The sequence below is a fragment of the Somniosus microcephalus genome, chromosome 32 (assembly GCF_052327205.1).
Source record: "Somniosus microcephalus isolate GS21.2 chromosome 32, FLI_Smic_1.0, whole genome shotgun sequence".
Taxonomy (NCBI): domain Eukaryota; kingdom Metazoa; phylum Chordata; class Chondrichthyes; order Squaliformes; family Somniosidae; genus Somniosus; species Somniosus microcephalus.
Window position 1 is genome coordinate 26,309,377 of NC_141018.1, and position 19,986 is coordinate 26,329,362.

Here is a 19,986-nt window from a genome sequence, read left to right on the forward strand (position 1 = left end):
GAAACATATAAGATTGTGAGGGGGCTTGATCGGGTGGATGCAGTGAGGATGTTTCCACTGATGGGTGAGACTAGAACTAGGGGGCATAATCTTAGAATAAGGGGCTGCCATTTCAAAACTGAGATGAGGAGAAACTTCTTCACTCAGAGGGTAGTAAATCTATGGAATTTGCTACCTCAGAGAGCAGTGGAAGCTGCGACATTAATTAAATTTAAAACGGAGATAGACAGTTTCCTAGCTGATAAGGGAATTAGGGGTTACGGGGAGCGGGCAGGGAAGTGGACGTGAGACTAGGTTCGGATCAGCCATGATCCTATTGAATGGCGGAGCAGGCCCGAGGGGCCGTATGGCCTACTCCTGCTCCTACTTCTTATGTTCTTATGTTAAACCTCTTCGCCTCTCTATCCCACTTTCCTCCTTTAAGATGCTCCTTATAACCTACCTCTTTGACCAAGCTTTTGATCACCTGCCCTAATTTCTTATGTGGCTCGGTGTCAATTATTTGTCTTATAACACTCCTGTGAAGCGCCTTGGGACGTTTTACTACGTTAAAGGTGCTATATAAACATAAAGTTGTTGTTGTTGACTCTTGCTAGCAGATGATTCCATTGGAGCCATTAGCCTTCCAGTATCTCACTTGAGTGGCAAGTCTTCATTTGTGAGATTTGGTCTGTTATTAGACCGCGAGTCTCCTCACAGCTATCGCCTATCTTCACCCAATATCGTCACACATGCATTTTCAGTAGGGGCTCACTGGGTAATTATGGGCAGTTCTGGGCACCACACCTTAGGAAGGATATATTGGCCTTGGAGAGAGTGCAGCGTAGGTTTACCAGAATGATACCCGGACTCTGGGGATTAAATTACGAGGAGAGATTATACAAACTAGGGTTGTATTCCCTGAAATTTAGTAGGTTAAGCGGTGATCTGATCTAACTTTTCAAGATATTAAAGGGAACAGATAGGGTAGATAGAGAGAACTATTTCCGCTGGTTGGGGAGTCTATGACTAGGGGGCAAAGTCTAAAAATTAGAGCCAGACCTTTCAGGAGTGAAATTAAGAGACACTTCTACACACAAAGGGTGGTAGAAGTTTGGAACTCTTCTGAAAACAGCAATTGATGCTGGATCAATTGTTAATTTTAAATCTGAGATTGATAGATTTTTGTCAACCAAAGGTATTAAGGAATATGGGGCAAAGGCGGGTATATGGAGTTGGGTCGCAGATCAGCCATGATCTCAATGAATGGCGGAACAGGCTCGAGGGGCTAAGTGGCCTCCTCCTGTCCCTATGTTCCTAATGATCAGGTGTAGAAATTGGCTGATTATTTTACCTCCCTAATCCAGTTGCAAGGGACCGTCGGCAGCCCAGCACACATCAGGGCTGGAGCCTGAGGCCTCCCTGCTCTGTATGACCCAGTAGCGCAGCAGCCAGTGTTTACCCTCTAAACCATCAAAAGAACACAGGAACAGGAGGAGGCCATTCAGCCCCTGGAGCCTGTTCCACCATTCAATTAGATCATTGTGAGAAGTCACACAACACCAGGTTATAGTCCAACAGCTTTATTTGAAATCACAAGCTTTCGGAGCGCTGCTCCTTCGTCAGGTGAAGTGAAGAGATGCATATAGGCACAGCATATATAGTCAGAGAACACTGCCAGATGATTACAGGTAATCTTTCTAACTGCCCTTTATCCCACCTCGGCAGAGAGATAATCACAGCAATCAAAGGTGTGGATGGTGTCCAAACAGGTCAGTCAGGAAAACATTACATCAAAGAACAATGAGGTGGGGTCACCAGGGGTCAAATGTTGCAGATGCTGGGGTCTGTATGAAAAACAAAAAACAAACAAAGAACAATAAAAAAAAAGATTTTTTTGCTGGAAATCACAGCAGGTCTGGCCGCATCTGTGTAGAGAGAACAAGCCAAAAACACAGATGCAGCCGGGCCTGCTGTGATTTCCAGCAAAAAAATCTTTTTTTTTATTGTTCTTTGTTTGATTTTTGTTTTTCATACAGACCCCAGCATCTGCAACATTTGACCCCTGGTGACCCCACCTCATTGTTCTTTGATGTAATGTTTTCCTGACTGACCTGTTTGGACACCATCCACACCTTTGATTGCTGTGATTATCTCTCTGCCGAGGTGGGATAAAGGGCAGTTAGAAAGATTACCTGTAATCATCTGGCAGTGTTCTCTGACTATATAAGCTGTGTCTTTATGCATCTCTTCACTTCACCTGACGAAGGAGCAGCGCTCCGAAAGCTTGTGATTTCAAATAAAGCTGTTGGACTATAACCTGGTCTTGTGTGACTTCTCACATTTGTCCACCCCAGTCCAACACCGGCATCTCCACAATTAGATCATGGCTGATCTGTATCTTAACTCCATCTACCGGCCTTGGTTCCATAACCCTTAATACCCTTGCCCAACAAAAATCTATCAATCTCAATTTTGACATTTTCAATTGACCCCCAGCCTCAACAGCTTTTTAGAGCAGAGTTCCAGATTTCCACTACCCTTTGTGTGAAGAAGTGCTTCCTGACATCACCCATGAACGGCCTGGCTCTAATTTTAAGGTTACGACCTCTTGTTCTGGACTTCCCCACCAGAGGAAATAATTTCTCTCTTTCTACCCTATCAATTCCTTAAATCATCTTAAACACCTCGATTAGATCACCCCTTCATCTTTTATATTCAAAGGAATACAAGCCCAGTCAATGCAACCCGTCCGCATAATTTAACCCTTTTAGTCCCGGTATCATTCTGGTCAATGATATTGTATTGATGATTTTAAAAGCAGCACTGGTAAGGCAACATGTAAAAAAGTGTAACAGATTTATAAACAGAGTAGTATTCAACTACTTTACTGGCGACAGAAAAAGCAGCATTGCATTTCCATAGTTTTCTCTAGAAAAGAGAAGGCTGAGGGGTTGACCTAATAGAGGTCTTTAAAATTATGAAGGTGTTTGATAGGGTAGACGTAGAGAAGATGTTTTCACTTGTGAGGGATTCCAAAACTAGGGGTCATAAATATAAGATCGTCACTAATAAATCCAATAAGGAATTCAGGAGAAACTTCTTCACCCAGAGAGTGGTGAGAATGTGGAACTCGCTACCACACGGAGGAGTTGAGGCAAATAGCATCGATGCATTTAAGGGGAGGCTAGATAAGTACATGAGGGAGAAAGGAATAGAATGGTATGCTGATAAGGTTAGATGAATTGGGGCAGGAGGAGGCTCGTGTGGAGCATACTCGCCAGCATAGACCAGATGGGCCGAATGGCTTGTTTCTGTGCTGTAAGTTCTATGAAATTCTAAGTAACATGTAAAGTCAGAACCATGCATTAGAAAACTTTAACAATACAGGCAGTTATTGTAGCTGCTGCAGTCTGAAATTATATCAGTTTCTCAAGTTAAACTAACTTTATCAGAGAACCACTGGGGTACGTTCACATTGCAGCAGATGCAGCTTCTGATGCAACTTAATCTGTCCCGCAGAGTGACTCGTGCCGCTCATGTGGAAGAGACTGTTCCTGGATCCTGGTCTACCCTCAAAACCTTCCCAACACGACAACATGGGCCCTGTAAAAATTGAAGAGAAAGGACTTTCCCCTTTAAAGCTGAATCCAAACATCACTCATATCATTGAAGCACATACAGGAAAAGGAGGGAGAGAGACAGACAGAAAGAGTGAGAGAAGAGGAGAGAGAGAAAGAGAGAGTGAGAGAGCAAGGGAGCGACAGAAAGAGAGAGACAGAAAGAGTGAGAGAGAGAAGAGAAGAGAGAGGAAGAGAGAGCAAGGGAGCGACAGAAAGAGAGACAGACAGAAAGAGTGAGAGAGAAGAGAAGAGAGAGAAAGAGAGAGCGAGAGAGCAAGGGAGCGACAGAAAGAGAGAGACAGACAGAAAGAGAGCAAGAGAGAGAGAGCGAGAGGGAGAAAGAGAGAGACAGGCAGAAAGTGAGAGAGACACATAAAGAAAGAGACGGAGACAGCGACAACGAGAGAGAGAGCGAGAGGGAGAAAGAGAGAGACAGGCAGAAAGTGAGAGAGACACATAAAGAAAGAGACAGTGAGAATGAGAGAGAGAGAGAGGAGAGCAAGAGAAGAAGAGACTGAGCTGGCCTGAATCCTAGGAAGGCCGAAACATCAGCAGTGCCTGCAGTGACAGCTCTTTCTCAGGCAAGCCCAACAATATATTACAGTGTGTGTCTGTTTTTATAGGGTAGCTGTGCAGCTGATCTATACCGACACCCACAGCTCGATGCAGACATCGAAGCGGTGAAGGAAATTTATGGAGAAAATTCTGTGTCTGTCAGGTAAGTATTTAACGTTGCGATTTTCAAGTGTTGCAGAACTGATGGTAATTTTTATTGCGCTCTTTTTCAGTCTGACATTTTGTTTATCATTTTATGAGTTTCTTCAGGGAATAAGAGCTAAAGATTCTTTAAAAAAATAATTCCTATTTAGATCTTTTTAGCTCCATTTTTCCTCGCTTTTTATTTTTGCTTCCAGGCTTCGTTCCATCTGCCGGAGGGATAGGATAGTCCGGGATGTAAATTCTCTCCCTGCTGCCGTCGTTGCTGCTTTCTGATTACCACTGCAGTATGGGACTGGGCCTGTTAGCTTTACCTTCCACTCTGGCCAAAGATGGAGCACTCCGAACCTACAAAAAGGGCTCAAGCCTAGCAGCCTGACAGACAGCTGAGGCGTCTGAATGGCGGTCAAGACTTGGATTCAAACTTAGGCCCTCTGAGGCGGCCCTCAAACCCGCACCTTCCCGATATACAAGGCCACTTAATCCAAAGTTGTTTATTCATTTTAAGTTATTAAAGGTTCGATGAAATTTGCTTGTCTTTTCACGTCCTCTTTTATGATATGATGAAAGGCATGCAATTTATCATTCTGATATCTGAACATATTTTTAAAATGTTGTATCTTGCGCTTGACTAGTTGGGGGCCCCTTTAAAGACAATATTGTGCTGGTTCAGTGGGGCAGACTGTAAGCTACTGGTATTAATTCTGTGCCAACGAAAAACAGCGCATTTTGATCTCCGTGGTTCACCATTCCTTTTCTTGAGTCCTTCCTCCTTTCTGCAGCTCCCTCCCCCAGTTTGAAAAACCTCCTTAAGACCCACCTCCCCTACCTCATCTCCTAACTCCTGCTCACCGTCTGATGACCCTTGTAAGGCACCTGTGCACACTCTGCTGTGCCAGAGACGTTATGCAAGTGCAGGCTGGGATTCCTTCGCGGTCCTGAAAATGCTGTGGAAAAGAGTAAATTAAAGCGGTACTGTCTGCATGGGCAATTATTTTGCAGATTTATTTACGTAAATAGCCTTGTTTCTAAACATATTTGTCTATAAGTAGCCTTGCCTATAAGTAGCCTTGTCTGTAATCACTTTGTCTCATCTATAAGTAGCCTTGTCTATAAGTAGACTTATCTATAACTATTTTTGTCTATAACTATCTTTGTCTATAAGTAGTCTTTGTCTATAAGTAGTCTTGCCTATAAGTAACTGACGTAATAAAACTCACTACACACTTGGTTTGAGCATAAAGCAAGGCTTTAATCAACTTGTTTCAGAACATGGAGGTCTAGTTGTACTTCACTAGTTCCTGTCTTACAAAATGTCCCTGGAAAGCTGGGCCCACGCCCGAGTATTTATACTCCTTGAATGGCGCCACCAGCTGGCCGTCCAGTGTTATTTCATGAGTAGTTTCTTTGGGGATGAGATTTACAACAGTAATCTTGTCTATAAGTAGACTTATCTATAACTATCTTTGTCTGTAACTATCTTTGTCTATAAGTAGTCTTGTCTATAAGTAGACTTATCTATAACTATCTTTGTCTGTAACTATCTTTATCTATAAGTAGCCTTGTCTATAAGTAGACTTATCTATAACTATCTTTGTCTATAACTATCTTTGTCTATAACTATCTTTGTCTATAAGTAGCCTTGCCTATAAGTAGTCTTGTCTATAACTATCTTTGTCTATAACTATCTTTGTCTATAAGTAACCTTGTCTATAAGTAGTCTTGTCTATAACTATCTTTGTCTATAAGTAGCCTTGCCTATAAGTAGACTTATCTCTAACTATCTTTGTCTATAACTAGCTTTGTCTATAAGTAGTCTTGCCTATAAGTAACCTAGTCTATAAGTAGACTTATCTATAACTATCTTTGTCTATATGTAGTCTTGTTTATAAGTAGTCTTGTCTATAACTATCGTTGTCTATATGTAGTCTTGTATATAAGTAGTCTTGTATATAAGTAGTCTTGTCTATAACTATCTTTGTCTATAAGTAGCCTTGCCTATAAGTAGACTTATCTATAACTATTTTTGTCTATAACTAGCTTTGTCTATAAGTAGTCTTGCCTATAAGTAACCTAATCTATAAGTAGACTTATCTATAACTATCTTTGTCTATAAGTAACCTTGTCTATAAGTAGTCTTGTCTATAACTATCTTTGTCTATAAGTAGCCTTGCCTTTAAGTAGACTTATCTCTAACTATCTTTGTCTATAACTAGCTTTGTCTATAAGTAGTCTTGCCTATAAGTAACCTAGTCTATAAGTAGACTTATCTATAACTATCTTTGTCTATATGTAGTCTTGTCTATAAGTAGCCTTGTCTATAACTATCTGTGTCTATATGTAGTCTTGTATATAAGTAGCCTTGTCTATAACTATCTTTGTCTATAAGTAGCCTTATCTATAACTATGTCGATACGTAGTCTTGTCTATAAGTAGACTTATCTATAACTATCTTTGTCTATAAGTTGAGTTTTCTAAAATTCTAATGAAACACATTAATTTTGATATTACACCAGCTCTAACATGCTGAAACTAAAAATCTTAAGCTTAGCTCAGTTGGTAGCATTCATGCCTCTGATTTAAAAGGTTGAGGGCTCAAGTGTAACTGCAAAACTCGAGCATCGAGCTTAAGCTGACACTTCAGTGCAGTATGGAGGAAATGCTTCTTTAGGTTGAAATGTTAAACCGAGGCCCCGTCTGCCTATTCAGGTGGACGTAAAGGATCCCACGGCACTATTCAAAGAAGAGCAGTTGGGTTCTCCCAATGTCCTGGCCAACATTTGTCCCTCAACCGACACAGCAAAACAGATGAACTGGTCATTCATCTCATTGCTGTCTGTGGGATCTCGATGCGAATTGGCTGCCGCGTTTCCTACATTTCCAACAGTGACTAAACTTCAAAAGTAATTCATTAGCTATGAAGTGCTTTGAAACACCCTGAGGGTGTGAAAGGCACTGAATAAATGCATCTTTTCCTTTAACCTGTCTGTAATGCCACCGCTCATTCCAAAATACTTTAACAAGTTACATTTTCACCCGAGTGTGTCCTTTTATTTATGGGTGGGCCAGCCTTGTGATGTTTAAAAGTAGCTCACACTAGTTTGTGCCGGTGGGGAGAGACCCTTGAAAGAGAAATATTGTACGGTTCATAAAAATGCACAGAATAAATGCTCACGTTGTGAAGCAGGCGGTTCCCGTGGCCACAGTTTTACCCTAAGGCCCTGTATCCAATTAGTTTCATCCCCCTGAGCTACCAACGCTCTCACTCTTGCCAGAATTACTACTTAATTCATCCTCGGGATTTGTGCGTCGCTGGCAAGGCCGACATTCGCTGCCAAGCCCTAGTTGCAATAGGTGGTGGTGGACCCTCCTTCTTGAACCGCTGTAGCGGTTTGATATACCTGTTATGAATCTTATGATCCATGAAGAAAGACTCATGAAATAACACTGGACGGCCAGCTGGTGGCACCGTCCAAGGAGTATAAATACTCGGGCGTGGGCCCAGCTTGCTCAGGGACATTTTGTAAGACAGGAACTAGTGAAGTACAACTAGACCTCCATGTTTTGAAACAAGTTGATTAAAGCCTTGCTTTATACTTGAACCAAGTGTGTAGTGAGTTTCATTACGTCAATACCCAAGTGGCTCGCGAGGCCACTTCAGAGGGTGGATAAGAGTCAGCCACATTGGTGTGGGGACTGGAGTCACATATGGGCCAGACCGGGTAAGGACGGCAGGTTTTCGGCCCTAACGGACATTAGTGAACCAGCTGGGGTTTAATGATACTCCATCAGCGTCATGGTCACTTTTACTGAAACCAGCTTTTTATATCCAGATTTTTATTTAAAAACATTTATTTTTACACTAACTTCAAACTGCTCAAACTGCTATGGTGGGATTTGAACTCATATTCTCATGAATTATCAGTCCAAATCCTTTGGGGTACTAGTCCAGTAACACAGCCATGACACTGCCGTACCCCTTTTGGCATCTGCGTTGGATGACTTGCCAGCCCAGATTTTACATGTCAATTTTCAAGAGTTCCAAGTTGGAAGGCTTGAATTGGACGACATTTCCCTGGGGATTTCCAGCCATTTCTTCAGGGTTTCCATCGATCTTCTGCTGAAGTTACGGCCGAGGGGTCGGGAGAACCCCTTAGAAATTCCAACTGTTGGGGGGGGGGGGGGAGTGAGTCTAGGTCAAGGGGGCATAACCTTAAAATCAGAGCCAGGCCATTCAGGAGAGAAGTTGGGAAACGCTTCTGTAAAGGGTGGTAGCAGTGTGGAACTGCCTCCCACAAAAAGCAGTAGGTGCTAGCTCAATTAATAATTTTAAATCTGAGACTGATAGATCTTTGTTAGCCAAGGGTATGGAGCCAAGGCCGGTGGATGGAGCTAAGATGCAGATCAGCCATGAATCTCACTGGATGGCGGAACAGGCTCGAAGGGCTGAATGGCCTCCTCCTGTTCCTGTGTTCCTACATTCCAAGTGCATATTTTGAACATCACAACTGAGGAGGCCTAACACCTTGGACATTTAGACAGGCTGTGATTTTTAAAAAAAATTCACACACGGGTTGTGGGCGTCGCCGGCAAGGCCAGGATTTATTGCCCATCCCTAATTATCCCTCGAGAAGGCGGTGCTGAGCCACCTTCCTGAATAAGTGGCGCTTCAGAGGGGCAGTTAAGAGTCAACCACATTGCTGTGGGTCTGGAGTCACATATAGGCCAGACCGGGTAAGGACGGTAGATTTCCTAAAGGACATTAATGAGCCAGATTTTTTTAATTATGACAATCCGGTAGTTCCATAGTCACCATTACCAATTCTATCTTTTATAATTCCAGATTTATTTAATTGAATTTAAATTCCCCAGCTGCCGTGGTGGGATTTGAACACGTCTCCGGATCATTAGTCAGGGCTCTGGATTACTAGTCCAGTAACATACCACTATGTTACCATACCCCACTACACCCTTTACTTATTTTAAATATTTCTTTCTGCAGGGAATATGGAACGATTGATGATGTGGATGTGGACCTGCACATTAATATGAGTTTTCTTGATGTAAGTACTGACTCCAGTGTCGATTGCTTCACATTCCTCTTTTTGCTGTGCATTGTACTGATTTATAGCTGTAAAGATCAATATGTAAAAGCCCAACACACGTAGGGAGAAATATCAGTGGAAACAAAATATGATATTCCCACTGGCCTATAACATCATAATTATTTAACATATCACAAAGTAGTTTAAATATAATTTTCTTTTACATAAATTCAGGTGAAAATAAATTAGAAGTAATATATTAAAAGTCTTGCATTTAGGGACCACTTCTTGCAAGTGTCGCTCTTACTTTCTTTAACAGTTCATCTTGGTGCCCTGGCCAATATTTATCCCCCCAATCAACATCGCCAAAAAAACCCAGATTATCTGGCCATTACCACATTGCTGTTTGCGGGAGCTTGCTGTGCGCTAATTGGCTGCCGTGTTTCCTACATTACAAGAGTGACTCCACTTCAAAAGTGCTTCATCGGCTACAATAAAGCGCTTTGGGACGTCCGGTGGTTGTGAAAGGCGCTATCAAAGTGCAAGTCTTTCCCCCGCCACCCCCCGTCACACTTTGTTGCCAACACCTCTACTGTAATAAAACAGCATGCCCACTGATTCGCTGTCAGCAATGCCATGGGAGGGTTGTGGTTTAAAAAAAAAATAAAAGTCCTGCATTTAACCTGCGTCCGTCACATAAAAGCCAAAAAATAAAATAAAATCCAATCTTTAATCGCTCATTTTCCTAACCTTAGTAACCTGACCTCTTCCAAAAGGCAGGATCCAGAATTTACAAGCAGCTGCCAACCTACAAAAACCAGACATGCTTAGTTCAAACAAATCCAAAGTGGTTGTACTCGAACAGTGGGGTTAACGGGACAGCCTAGCTTGAGCACAACTAAACCTTAGCAGTTCACAATTATGAACCCGACTCCTGGCTCCATGAGAACAAGGCCACTGGAGAAAGAGATAGTCAATGCTGGGCAGCGAAGAGATACAGCAAATTTTCTCCTATTTGTCAGACTGACCATTTTTAAAAAGGACGCGACTGCTGCCAACAAAATAAAGTAGTTGTGCGTGCGCAGTTTCAGTGGCTTTTTGGTTGTTCTCGCCGAACTTCCCACAGATTGGCCAGAGAGAAAGGCGGGGAGGGGGGTGGGGAAAAGTGAGCGCTGCCGCCGATCTGAGCCGCGTCAGGAGAAGAAAATAAAAACTGAAAGTTGAATTTGTGTTTCTGTCAGCTTATGAAAGTAACATTTGTGCGCTGCCGCGGGCCAAACTGAGCCGAAAGGATTCTGAAAATTAAAAAAAAATTTTTTTAGTGGCTTATGAAAGTTAACAATTTATGCGCAGAATGCTTCTCTGCAGCTTCCGGTTCGTTGGCAGCAGTCACTCTGTTTAAAAAAAAAAAAAGTTACATTGAATTCAGTGAAGTTTACAGGCTTTCTTGGGTTGTGGCACATTGCAGGTCGCGAGGCATGACACTTGCACATACATGCAACAGGGGTCTTACATAGCTCAGCATATTACGTAAGAACATGAGAAATAGGAGCAGGAACAGGCCACTTGGCCCCTCGAGCCTGCTCTGCCATTCAATAAGATCATGGCTGATCTTGGGCTCAAAGCCACTTCCCCACCCGCTCCCCATAACCCTTCACTCCCTTATCTTGTAAAAATCTGTCTATCTCCACCTTAAATGTATTTAATGACCCAGCCTCCACGGCTCTCTGGGGCAGAGAATTCCACAGATTTACGACCCTCTGAGAGAAGAAATTCCTCCTCATCTCAGTTCTAAAAGGGCGACCCTTTATTCTGAAACTATGCCTCCGAGTTCTAGATTTCCCCACGAGGGGAAACATCCTCCCTGCATCTACCTTGTTGAGCCCCCTCAGTATCTTATATGTTTCAATAAGATCACCTCCCATTCTTCTAAATTCCAATGAGTACAGGCCCAACCTGCTCAACCTTTCCTCATAAGTCAACCCCCTGATCTCTGGAATTAACCTGGTGAATCGTATTGCATTAGCACTAGCTATTGAAGGTTACCAGACCAGGATGGTGCGTTGGGATCTTGGGCTGGACGAAATAGGTGGGTTATTGGGCACTGCCTGAATGAGGCTCATTCACCTATAGGGGGCGCCAGTCGAAGCGAAGCGGGCCACATGAACATCGCGGAAATGTAATAATTACAACACCCAGTGCTCGTGGGAAAAGAATTGAAATGAATACAATCACGTTCGCGAAGCAATTAAAAATAGCCTGCTGGCAGCCAAAAAAACAATTAGACCAACTCCATATGCTCCGCAGTTTGCTTAGGGGAGGCTGAGCTGCTTTTTCTTCCTGTTTGTTGCAAGACTTCACCCTGAGGAGTTGATTTGGTTGGCGTGGCTCAGGCAGAGAGAGCCGTTCAAAATGTCACGTCGCTTCCTTTGGTGCTAGGGTTGTGTGGATTTTAGTCATTCACTCCGCCCCGGGGAGAAATTAGCATCGTGTGGTAGTTCCTCCACGAGTCAAATGCTGATTAGTACTGGTGGAGGGAGGACTACGAGTGGGAGCAGCAGCATGAATCCTACCGTAATGCTGCACTTATTTAAGCTGCTCCAGGTCTGACTACAGAGGCTAATATCTCCGTGGATTGCTCCAAACCACGTCATACACCCAACCAGGACTACCTGGCTCCAGCCCAGTGGAAGGAAAAATGCTCTTGTATTGAAATTGTTCAAATAAAATGAAATGAAGAAATGGATTTTTCAATGAAACTCCGAGGCAGACTACAAAGGGTTATATTGTCTGGTCTGTTAAGCAGGTGAGTCTCGCCTAACTAGTGGTCCTACTGAAATAACAACAGAAAATGCTGGAAAATCTCAGCAGGTCAGGCAACATCCGTGGAGAGAGAAATAGAGTCAACGTTTCGGGTCGAAACCCTTTTTCAAAACTGGAAAGGAAATAAAATAGATCGAAGGCAGGGCTGCGATAGAACAAAAGAAGTAAAGAGGTATTCAAAACCAGACGAGATGGTAATAGGACAGTGGAGACAGTGGTCCTACTGGTTGGGGGTGTCACTGCCCATGTCTTCATTCAGGCAGATCACTGCTGTTGCCTTATTTCGATGGAAGTAATTCTGCCCCGGGGCCTTTACTTGGCTCACCTTCACTTCGCCTGTGGCCCTGCAGTGACTTGTTGACCCAGCTACTGTTGGGCCTCTGCCCAGCCTTAGGTTAGGCCTAGCTGGGGATTTAGTGGAGTTCCCTTTCATTCACGTGATCTCCGGCAAAATGAAGACAACTGAATGGTGCTAGGAAAGGAGGGTGCGCCCCTTCTGCCATAGAGCAAATGAAGAAGCTGCAATGAGACAGAACAATTTCGTAGAGCTCCTACATGCCAAACGTCCAGGTAATACGCTGACCGCCAGTATTTCGCACCTGCAGTCCACACATCTCTCATTGCCGGTAAAAATCAGTAGGGTTTTAATCTTCCTATGCTGCACTAAAGTTATCCGATGAGCCACTGTGACTCAGTTGGAACCATCTCGCTCTGCTCCCAGTGGCTAACTGATCCTTCTGATGCCAGAGGTTGAACTCTGCTGCATGTGGAAAGAAGCTAAGATGGACACGGGAAGTGACGTCAAAGGGAAGCGGCCTATCTGCCAGTATTTACATTGACTCCCAGAGACCAAACCCAAATAAATCACTTCAAACTATTAAACGTCTGACATGAATCAGTCATTCAGGAAAGAAAGACTTATGAAATAATACTGAGCGGCCTGCGGGTGGCGCTGTCCAGGGAGAGTATAAATACTCGGGCACGGGCCCAGCTTGCGCAGGACATTCTTAACAGGAACTAGTGAAGGACACAACTAGACCTCCATGTTGTAAAACAGTTGATTAATGCTTTGTTTAACGCTTAGACCAAGTGCCTAGTAGTTTTCTTACATCAACGTCCATTGCTCCCAGTAGAGGCTAGGTATTCTGCGGCGAGTGTCTCACCTCCTGACTCCCCAAAGCCTTTCCACCATCTACAAGGCACAAGTGATGAGTGTGATGGAATACTCTCCACTTGCCTGGATGAGTGCAGCTCCAACAACACTCAAGACGCTCAACACCATCCAGGACAAAGTAACCCGCTTGATTGGCACCCCATCCACCACCTTAAACATTCATTCCCTCCACCACCGGCGTACCGTGGCTGCAGTGTGTACCATCTACAAGATGCACTGAAGAAACTCGCCAAGGCTTCTTCGGCAGCACCTCCCAAACCCGCGACCTCTTCCATCTAGAAGGACAAGGGCAGCAGACGCATGGGAACACCACCACCTCCAAGTTCCCCTCCAAGTCACACACCATCCTGACTTGGAAATAAATTGCCGTTCCTTCATCGTTGCTGGGTCAAAATCCTGGAACTCCCTCCCTAACAGCACTGTGGGAGCACCTTCACCACATGGACTGCAGCAATTCAAGAAGGCGGCTCACCACCACCTTCTCAAGGGCAATTAGGGATGGGCAATAAATGCTGGCCTTGCCACCAACGCCCTCATTCCAGGAACGAATTTAAAAAACAGATACCGCTAGGCAAACAGCCCTAATATACAAATGTAGTCTCCCATCAGCAATTAACATGTACAGTGGGTCACAAAACCTATAATTAATGCATATTCTTGAAAATATAATTTAAAAAAAACCTGCAAATAATCAAATTAGATAAGAGTCCTTTATATTGTAGCCCCAACTGAAGACAGAATTTCACGTTCTCAAACCGGGTTAATTTTAGTCGTATCGAAGCCCCCTGTTAGTAAAATGAAAAAAAACTGCACATTAGCAGTGCTGGTGTGAAGAAGTGACCCATCACGATGAAGGAGGCATCTTCTTCTTCTTAGGCAGTCCCTCGGAACCGAGGATGACTTGCTTCCACATTAAAAATGAGTTCTCAGGTGACTGATGAGTCCAATGCGGGACCTACAGTCTCTGTCACAGGTGGGGGAGACGGTGGTTGAAGGGGCGGGTGGGTGGGGTGCTTGGGTTGACGTGCGCTCCTTGCGCTGCCTGCGCTTGGCTTCCGCTTGCTCCCGGCGAAGAGACTCGAGGTGTTCGGCGTCTTCCCGGATGCTCCTCCTCCACTTTGTGTGGTCTTGGGCCAGGGATTCCCAGGTGTCGGTGGGGATGTTACACTTTTACAAGGAGGCTTTGAGGGTGTCCTTGAAGCGTTTCCTCTGCCCACCTGGGGCTCTCCTGTCGTGTCGGAGCTCCGAGTAGAGCGCTTGTTTTGGGAGTCTCGTATCGGGCATGCGGACAATGTGACCCGTCCATCGGAGCTGATTGAGCGTGGTCAGAGCTTCAATGCTGGGAATGTTGGCCTGAGCAAGAAAACTGACGTTGGTGCACCTATCCTGCCAATGGATTTGCAGGATCTTGCGGAGGCAGCGTTGGTGGTACCTCTCCAGTGCTTTGAGGTGCCTGCTGTACATGGTCCATGTCTCTGAGGCATACAGCAGGGCGGGTATCACTGCTGCCCTGTAGACCATGAGCTTAGTGCCGGGCTTGAGGTCCTGGTCTTCAAACACTCTCTTCCTCAGGCGACGAAAGGCTGCACTGGTGCACTGAAGGCGGTGTTTGACTTCATTGTCGACGTCTGCCCTTGTTGACAGTGGGCTCCCGAGGTATGGAAAGTGGTCCATGTTGTCCAAGGCCTTGTCGTGGATTTTGATAATCGGGGGGCAGCACTGTGTGGCGGGGGCAGGTTGGTATAGGATGAAAGTAAAGGCAGAAATGGGTTGAACTTCACAGTGCTGTTCAGTTCAAAAGGATCGTTGCATTGCAGCTGGACTCGGGCAGTGCAAGCTGCATATTGGCCATTCATTGTTAAAATCACCCTTTCCCCAGGTTCAAATGGCGCTTAGAACCCTGTGGCAGTCTGGAAGGAGCCGGAGGCCAAGAGGTTTAGGACTGCAGTGAACCTGACGGCAGCACGCAGTACTGTCCCAGCTGTACCATTGGGTTGTAGGTCTTGTTGTGGGAGGTGACTCAACTCTGTGACAGCCTCCCTAGAGAAGCACAGCCTTCTTAATGCACTGATAACCAGAGAACTGTAAGTATGGGGGAGTGGGACTAACTGCGGTGCTCTTGCAGAGAGCCGGCTCGGGCTCGACGGGCCGAATGGCCTTCTTCCGTGCTGTAACCGTTCTATGAACACAGCCAATGGAACCAAAGAAGCCCATTAGAACACAGGCACGTGACCCACCAGGTCGCACACTCGGACAGGATCCAACCTAACCTTCAGCATAATGACAGGCCCAAGGCTTCTCTCTATATATACAATATGTGACCTCTTCCTGGGGACAGAGTAGAAAGCCCAAGCAGTTTGATATTTTCCCAGCAATACAAACCGACAGCAGCAAGATTTTCTTCCAACCGCTCCAAGCGTTCATAGATTAAAGAAATTGTGCAGAGCCCGTGATAGTTTTACACATCCCGATGGAGGGAGTTGGCTTCTTTGGCCTAATGACCTTTACATGTTTTGCACTTTATGTTTTTAGGCTGTTATACAACAGCATTCATTAAAGCCCACATATGTGCAGGCATTTTGTTAGTTTCACAGTCGTAAAATGTAAGTTGATTGTACCCGGCTGTTTCAGGATCAGATATCAAGCTAGAATCTACTGCCTACAGATGGCGTCCACAGATCGGGGCTTGCTGTATGTAACCAATGTAATTTGTTGATAGGAGGAGATCGCAACAGCCTGGAAGGTGGCGAGGGTAGAGCCCATTGTACTCAGACTGAGATTTTCTCTGTCTCAGTACCTGGATGGACCTGGTAAGTGACAATTCCATTCAAGTCTCTTCTCGAAAATTACCCGAGCGGATTGTATAGCAGGCTCTTCAATTTGATCCAAGCAAAACTCAGAAACTGGGCATTTAATAATAACCCTTAACAATACAAATCAGCAACGTCTCCAACACTTAACTTCTCTCTCTTCTCCCCCAGAACCTCTGGGCTTTGCCGTATACACCCATGGTCCCCCTCCTCACGAGTGGGTGAAGCCATACCTCCACCTCCTCAAAGGCCAGCCTACCTTGGGACAACGCTGTAAAAATGACAAGCGTACAATCAAAGCAGAAGAGATGTAAATGGTTGAATGTGGCATTCAGGAGACATTTGGCTGTTTACAGCGAATTAGGACACTTTCACCAACCCCCCTACCCTCCACATCCCCCCCCCCACCGCCCCCCGGAACCGGAGTGTCTGCATCCAACCCATCTGATTGAGTTTTAAGTCTCCCCGTCTGACAGCAGGAGGAATTCTAAGTGAAATAAGGCTGAGGAAGCCCAGCTCACCTGCTGGTAGGCGAGAACCCCCACACCAAACTCTCTTATTTGGATTTAGTTAACAACAAATTGGCTTGCCACACTCTTTTCTAAAGTTACTGATAAGCTTTTCAGGGGCTGTTCTTCTGATGGTTTCAGTTTGCTGTCATATTAGTTCCCTTTAGTCGGCATAATGTGGTATTTAATTTAACAAAAAAGTTGATCATTGTGATATAACCAGTAATGAAATAAACTCAACTGGATACTATATGCTACATGATGCATGTGAAACAGTCCTTAACTGAAAAATAAGACACCAAGTAAGTTAGACTGCTAACTTACAAGATCTGGCTTCTGGGTTATCTATTATACCACGTGGTCATTCATTTTGAGGTAAAATACCACTTCCTATCAGTGCATAAATGCATTACAACAACTTACATCTATACAGCACCTTTAACATCAAAACAGCACGGTGGCATAGTGGTTAGCACTGTTGCCTCACAGCGCCAGGGACCCGGGTTCGAGTCCGGCCTCGGGTGACTGTCTGTGTGGAGTTTGCACATTCTCCCCGTGTTTGCGTGGGTTTCCTCCGGGTGCTCTGGTTTCCTCCCACAGTCCAAAGATGTACGGGTTAGGATGATTGGCTATGATAAATTGACCCTTAGTGTTAGGGGGATTAAATATACGTGGGGATACGGGGATAGGGTGGGATATGTGTTGGTGTAGGGGTTACGGGGATCGGGTGGGATATGTGTCGGTGCAGGCTCGACGGGCCGAAATGGCCTCTATCTGCACTGTGGGGTTTCTGTGATTTCTGTGAAAGTCCCAAGGTGCTTCACAGATGTGCCATTCATTGTGGAGATAAGAACATAACAACATAAGAAATAGGAGCAGGAGTAGGCCATTCGGCCCCCTCGAGCCTGCTCTGCCATTTAATAAGATCATGGCTGATCTTCTACCTCATCTCCATCTTCCCGCACTATCCCCTGATTCCCTTAATATTCAAAGATCTATCGATCTCTGTCTTGAATATACTCAACGACTGAGCCTCCACAGCCCTCTGGGGTAGAGAATTCCAAAGATTCACCACCCTCTGAGTGAAGAAATTTCTCCTCATCTCAGTCCTAAATGGCCGACCCCTTATTCTGAGACTGTGACCCCCTGGTTCTAGACTCCCCAGCCAGGAGAAACATCTACCCTGTCAATCCCTGTAAGAATTTTGTATGTTTCAATGAGATCACCTCTCATTCTTCTAAACTCTAGAGAATATAGGCCTAGTCTACTCAATCTCTCCTCATAGGGCAATCCCCCCATCCCAGGAACCAGTCTGGTGAACCTTTGTTGCACTCCCTCTATGGCAAGTATATCCTTCCTTAGATAAGGAGACCAAAACTGTACACAATACTCCAGGTGTGGTCTCACCAGGGCCCTATATAATTGCAAGATATTCAACAGTCGTCCATGTGATGGAAGCACTCCTGAGTTTGGTCTCTGCTGCAAAAATAGTTAATATGCAGCTTCTTATATTACCAACAATATTAAGAATAAAGTGTGAGATCTTCTAAGCATGAATTATCGCAACCTTTAACTCAGATTCATTTTGAACTGATTCTAAATGTTGTACTCCACGTTGTTCAATAATTGAGTAAGACAAAGTCTCAAAAGGATAGAGCTGGGAGTGCTTGTCTACCCTACACTATCTTATGTACCAGCTTGACTTGAGTCAAAAATCTGTGGGTTCAAGTCCCACTTGAGGACTAGAGCCCATTATTTAGGTTGACTCTCTGATGCAGTACTGATGGAGGAGATGTTAAGCTCTCTGGTCTAACGATTCTGCTCCACATTAGAGTTCTCAAGGGATTATCTGAAAGAGGAGTTCTACTGGTGCCTTGGCCGATATTCCTTCCTCAAACACCACCAAAAATAGAGTAGCTGGTCATAACTGATCTTGGGATCTTGCTGTGCATAAAATGGCTGTCGCATTTCCCTGCATTTCAAAGTAATTCACCTCCTGTCAAGTTCTTTGACGTGCTTCTGAGCGGTGCTAATGCTCTATCTAAAAGCAACTCTTGCTTCTTTACGTCTTTGAGCATCACCAATTTGACTATTTGTCTTGAAAGTACCATGCGCCCTTACAAGCGACGTTATTTTAATCACCCAACAGAGCCTTCAGTAGACGTTTTCCAGCCATCCAACAAAGAGGGATTTGGCCTTGGGCTACAACTGAAGAAGTAAGTACAATAGTCTCCACCAAACAAAGTCACGAAAACAGACTATCTGGTCATTAGCTGTTCGTGGGATCTTGCCATGCACAACAGTGGCTGCCGCGTTTCCTACATTACAACAGTGACTACGTTTCAAAACAGCACTTCATTGGTTGCAAAGCGCTTTGGGATGTCCTGAGGTTATGGAAGGCGCTATATAAATGCAAGTCTTTCTTTTTATAAGAGGATATTTTAAAAGCGGATTATATTTACATGTAATTATGTAGGCATTTATGTATAGTATACTAATGTATCTCTCTAACATAATAAAAGTCTTACTAAATGGCAGAAGCATGGCAGATGGAGTTCAATGCGGAGAAGCGTGAGGTGATGCACTTTGGGAGGACTAACATGGAAAGTCAGTATGTTATCAATGGCATGATTTTGAAAAGTGTAGGTGAGCATAAAGACCATATATACACATCCTTAAAGGTAGCAGGGGAAGTTGATAAGGTGGTTAAAAAAGCAGATGGGTTACTTGAATTTATAAATCGAGGAACAGAATCATGCTAGAACTTCATAAATCACTGGTTAGGCCACTGCTGGAGTATTGTGGACTAATCCTGGGCGGCACATTTCAGGAAAGATGTCAAGGCCTTAGAGAGGGTACAGAGGAGGTTTACCAGGATGTTACCAGGGATGAGAGATATCAGTTATGAGGAGAGGTTGGAAAAATTCAGACTGTTCTCCTTGGAACAGAGAAGGTTAAGAGGTGACATAATGGAGGTTTTCAAGCTGATGAGAGGTTTTGATGGAGTAAACAGGGAAAAAAATATTCCCTCTGGTGAGTGGGCCAATAACTAGAGGTCACAGATTCAAAATCATTGGATAAAGGTCGAGAGGAGAGATGAGGAGAAGTTTTTTTCACTCAGAGTTGTCGGGATCTGGAACGTTCGACCTGAAAAGGTGGTGGAAGCTGATTCCATAAATAATTTTAAAAGGGAGTTGGACGGGTTCTGGAGGATGAGCAACTCACAGGGTTACAGGACAAAAAGCTAGGGTGTGGGACTCAGCACGACTGCTCTTTCAAAGAGCCAGCACAGGCACGACGGGCCGA

General features: G+C 44.5%; 1 protein-coding gene across 15 annotated transcripts in view; it reads left to right on the forward strand.

Moving 5' to 3' along the window:
• Window positions 1-19,986, forward strand: part of LOC147097348 (protein mono-ADP-ribosyltransferase PARP6) — a 121,830-nt gene that overhangs the window by 43,989 nt on the left and 57,855 nt on the right. For all 15 annotated transcript variants that reach the window (XR_015074361.1, XR_015074362.1, XR_015074364.1 and 12 more), the window contains 4 exons: window positions 4,226-4,320; window positions 9,322-9,382; window positions 16,081-16,171; window positions 18,830-18,896. Coding sequence is in view for 11 of the 15 variants with exons in the window: in XM_085972238.1 (XP_085828364.1) it covers window positions 4,226-4,320; window positions 9,322-9,382; window positions 16,081-16,171; window positions 18,830-18,896 (314 nt within the window). In the remaining 4 variants the exon portion in view is untranslated. The remainder of the gene's footprint in view (window positions 1-4,225; window positions 4,321-9,321; window positions 9,383-16,080; window positions 16,172-18,829; window positions 18,897-19,986) is intronic.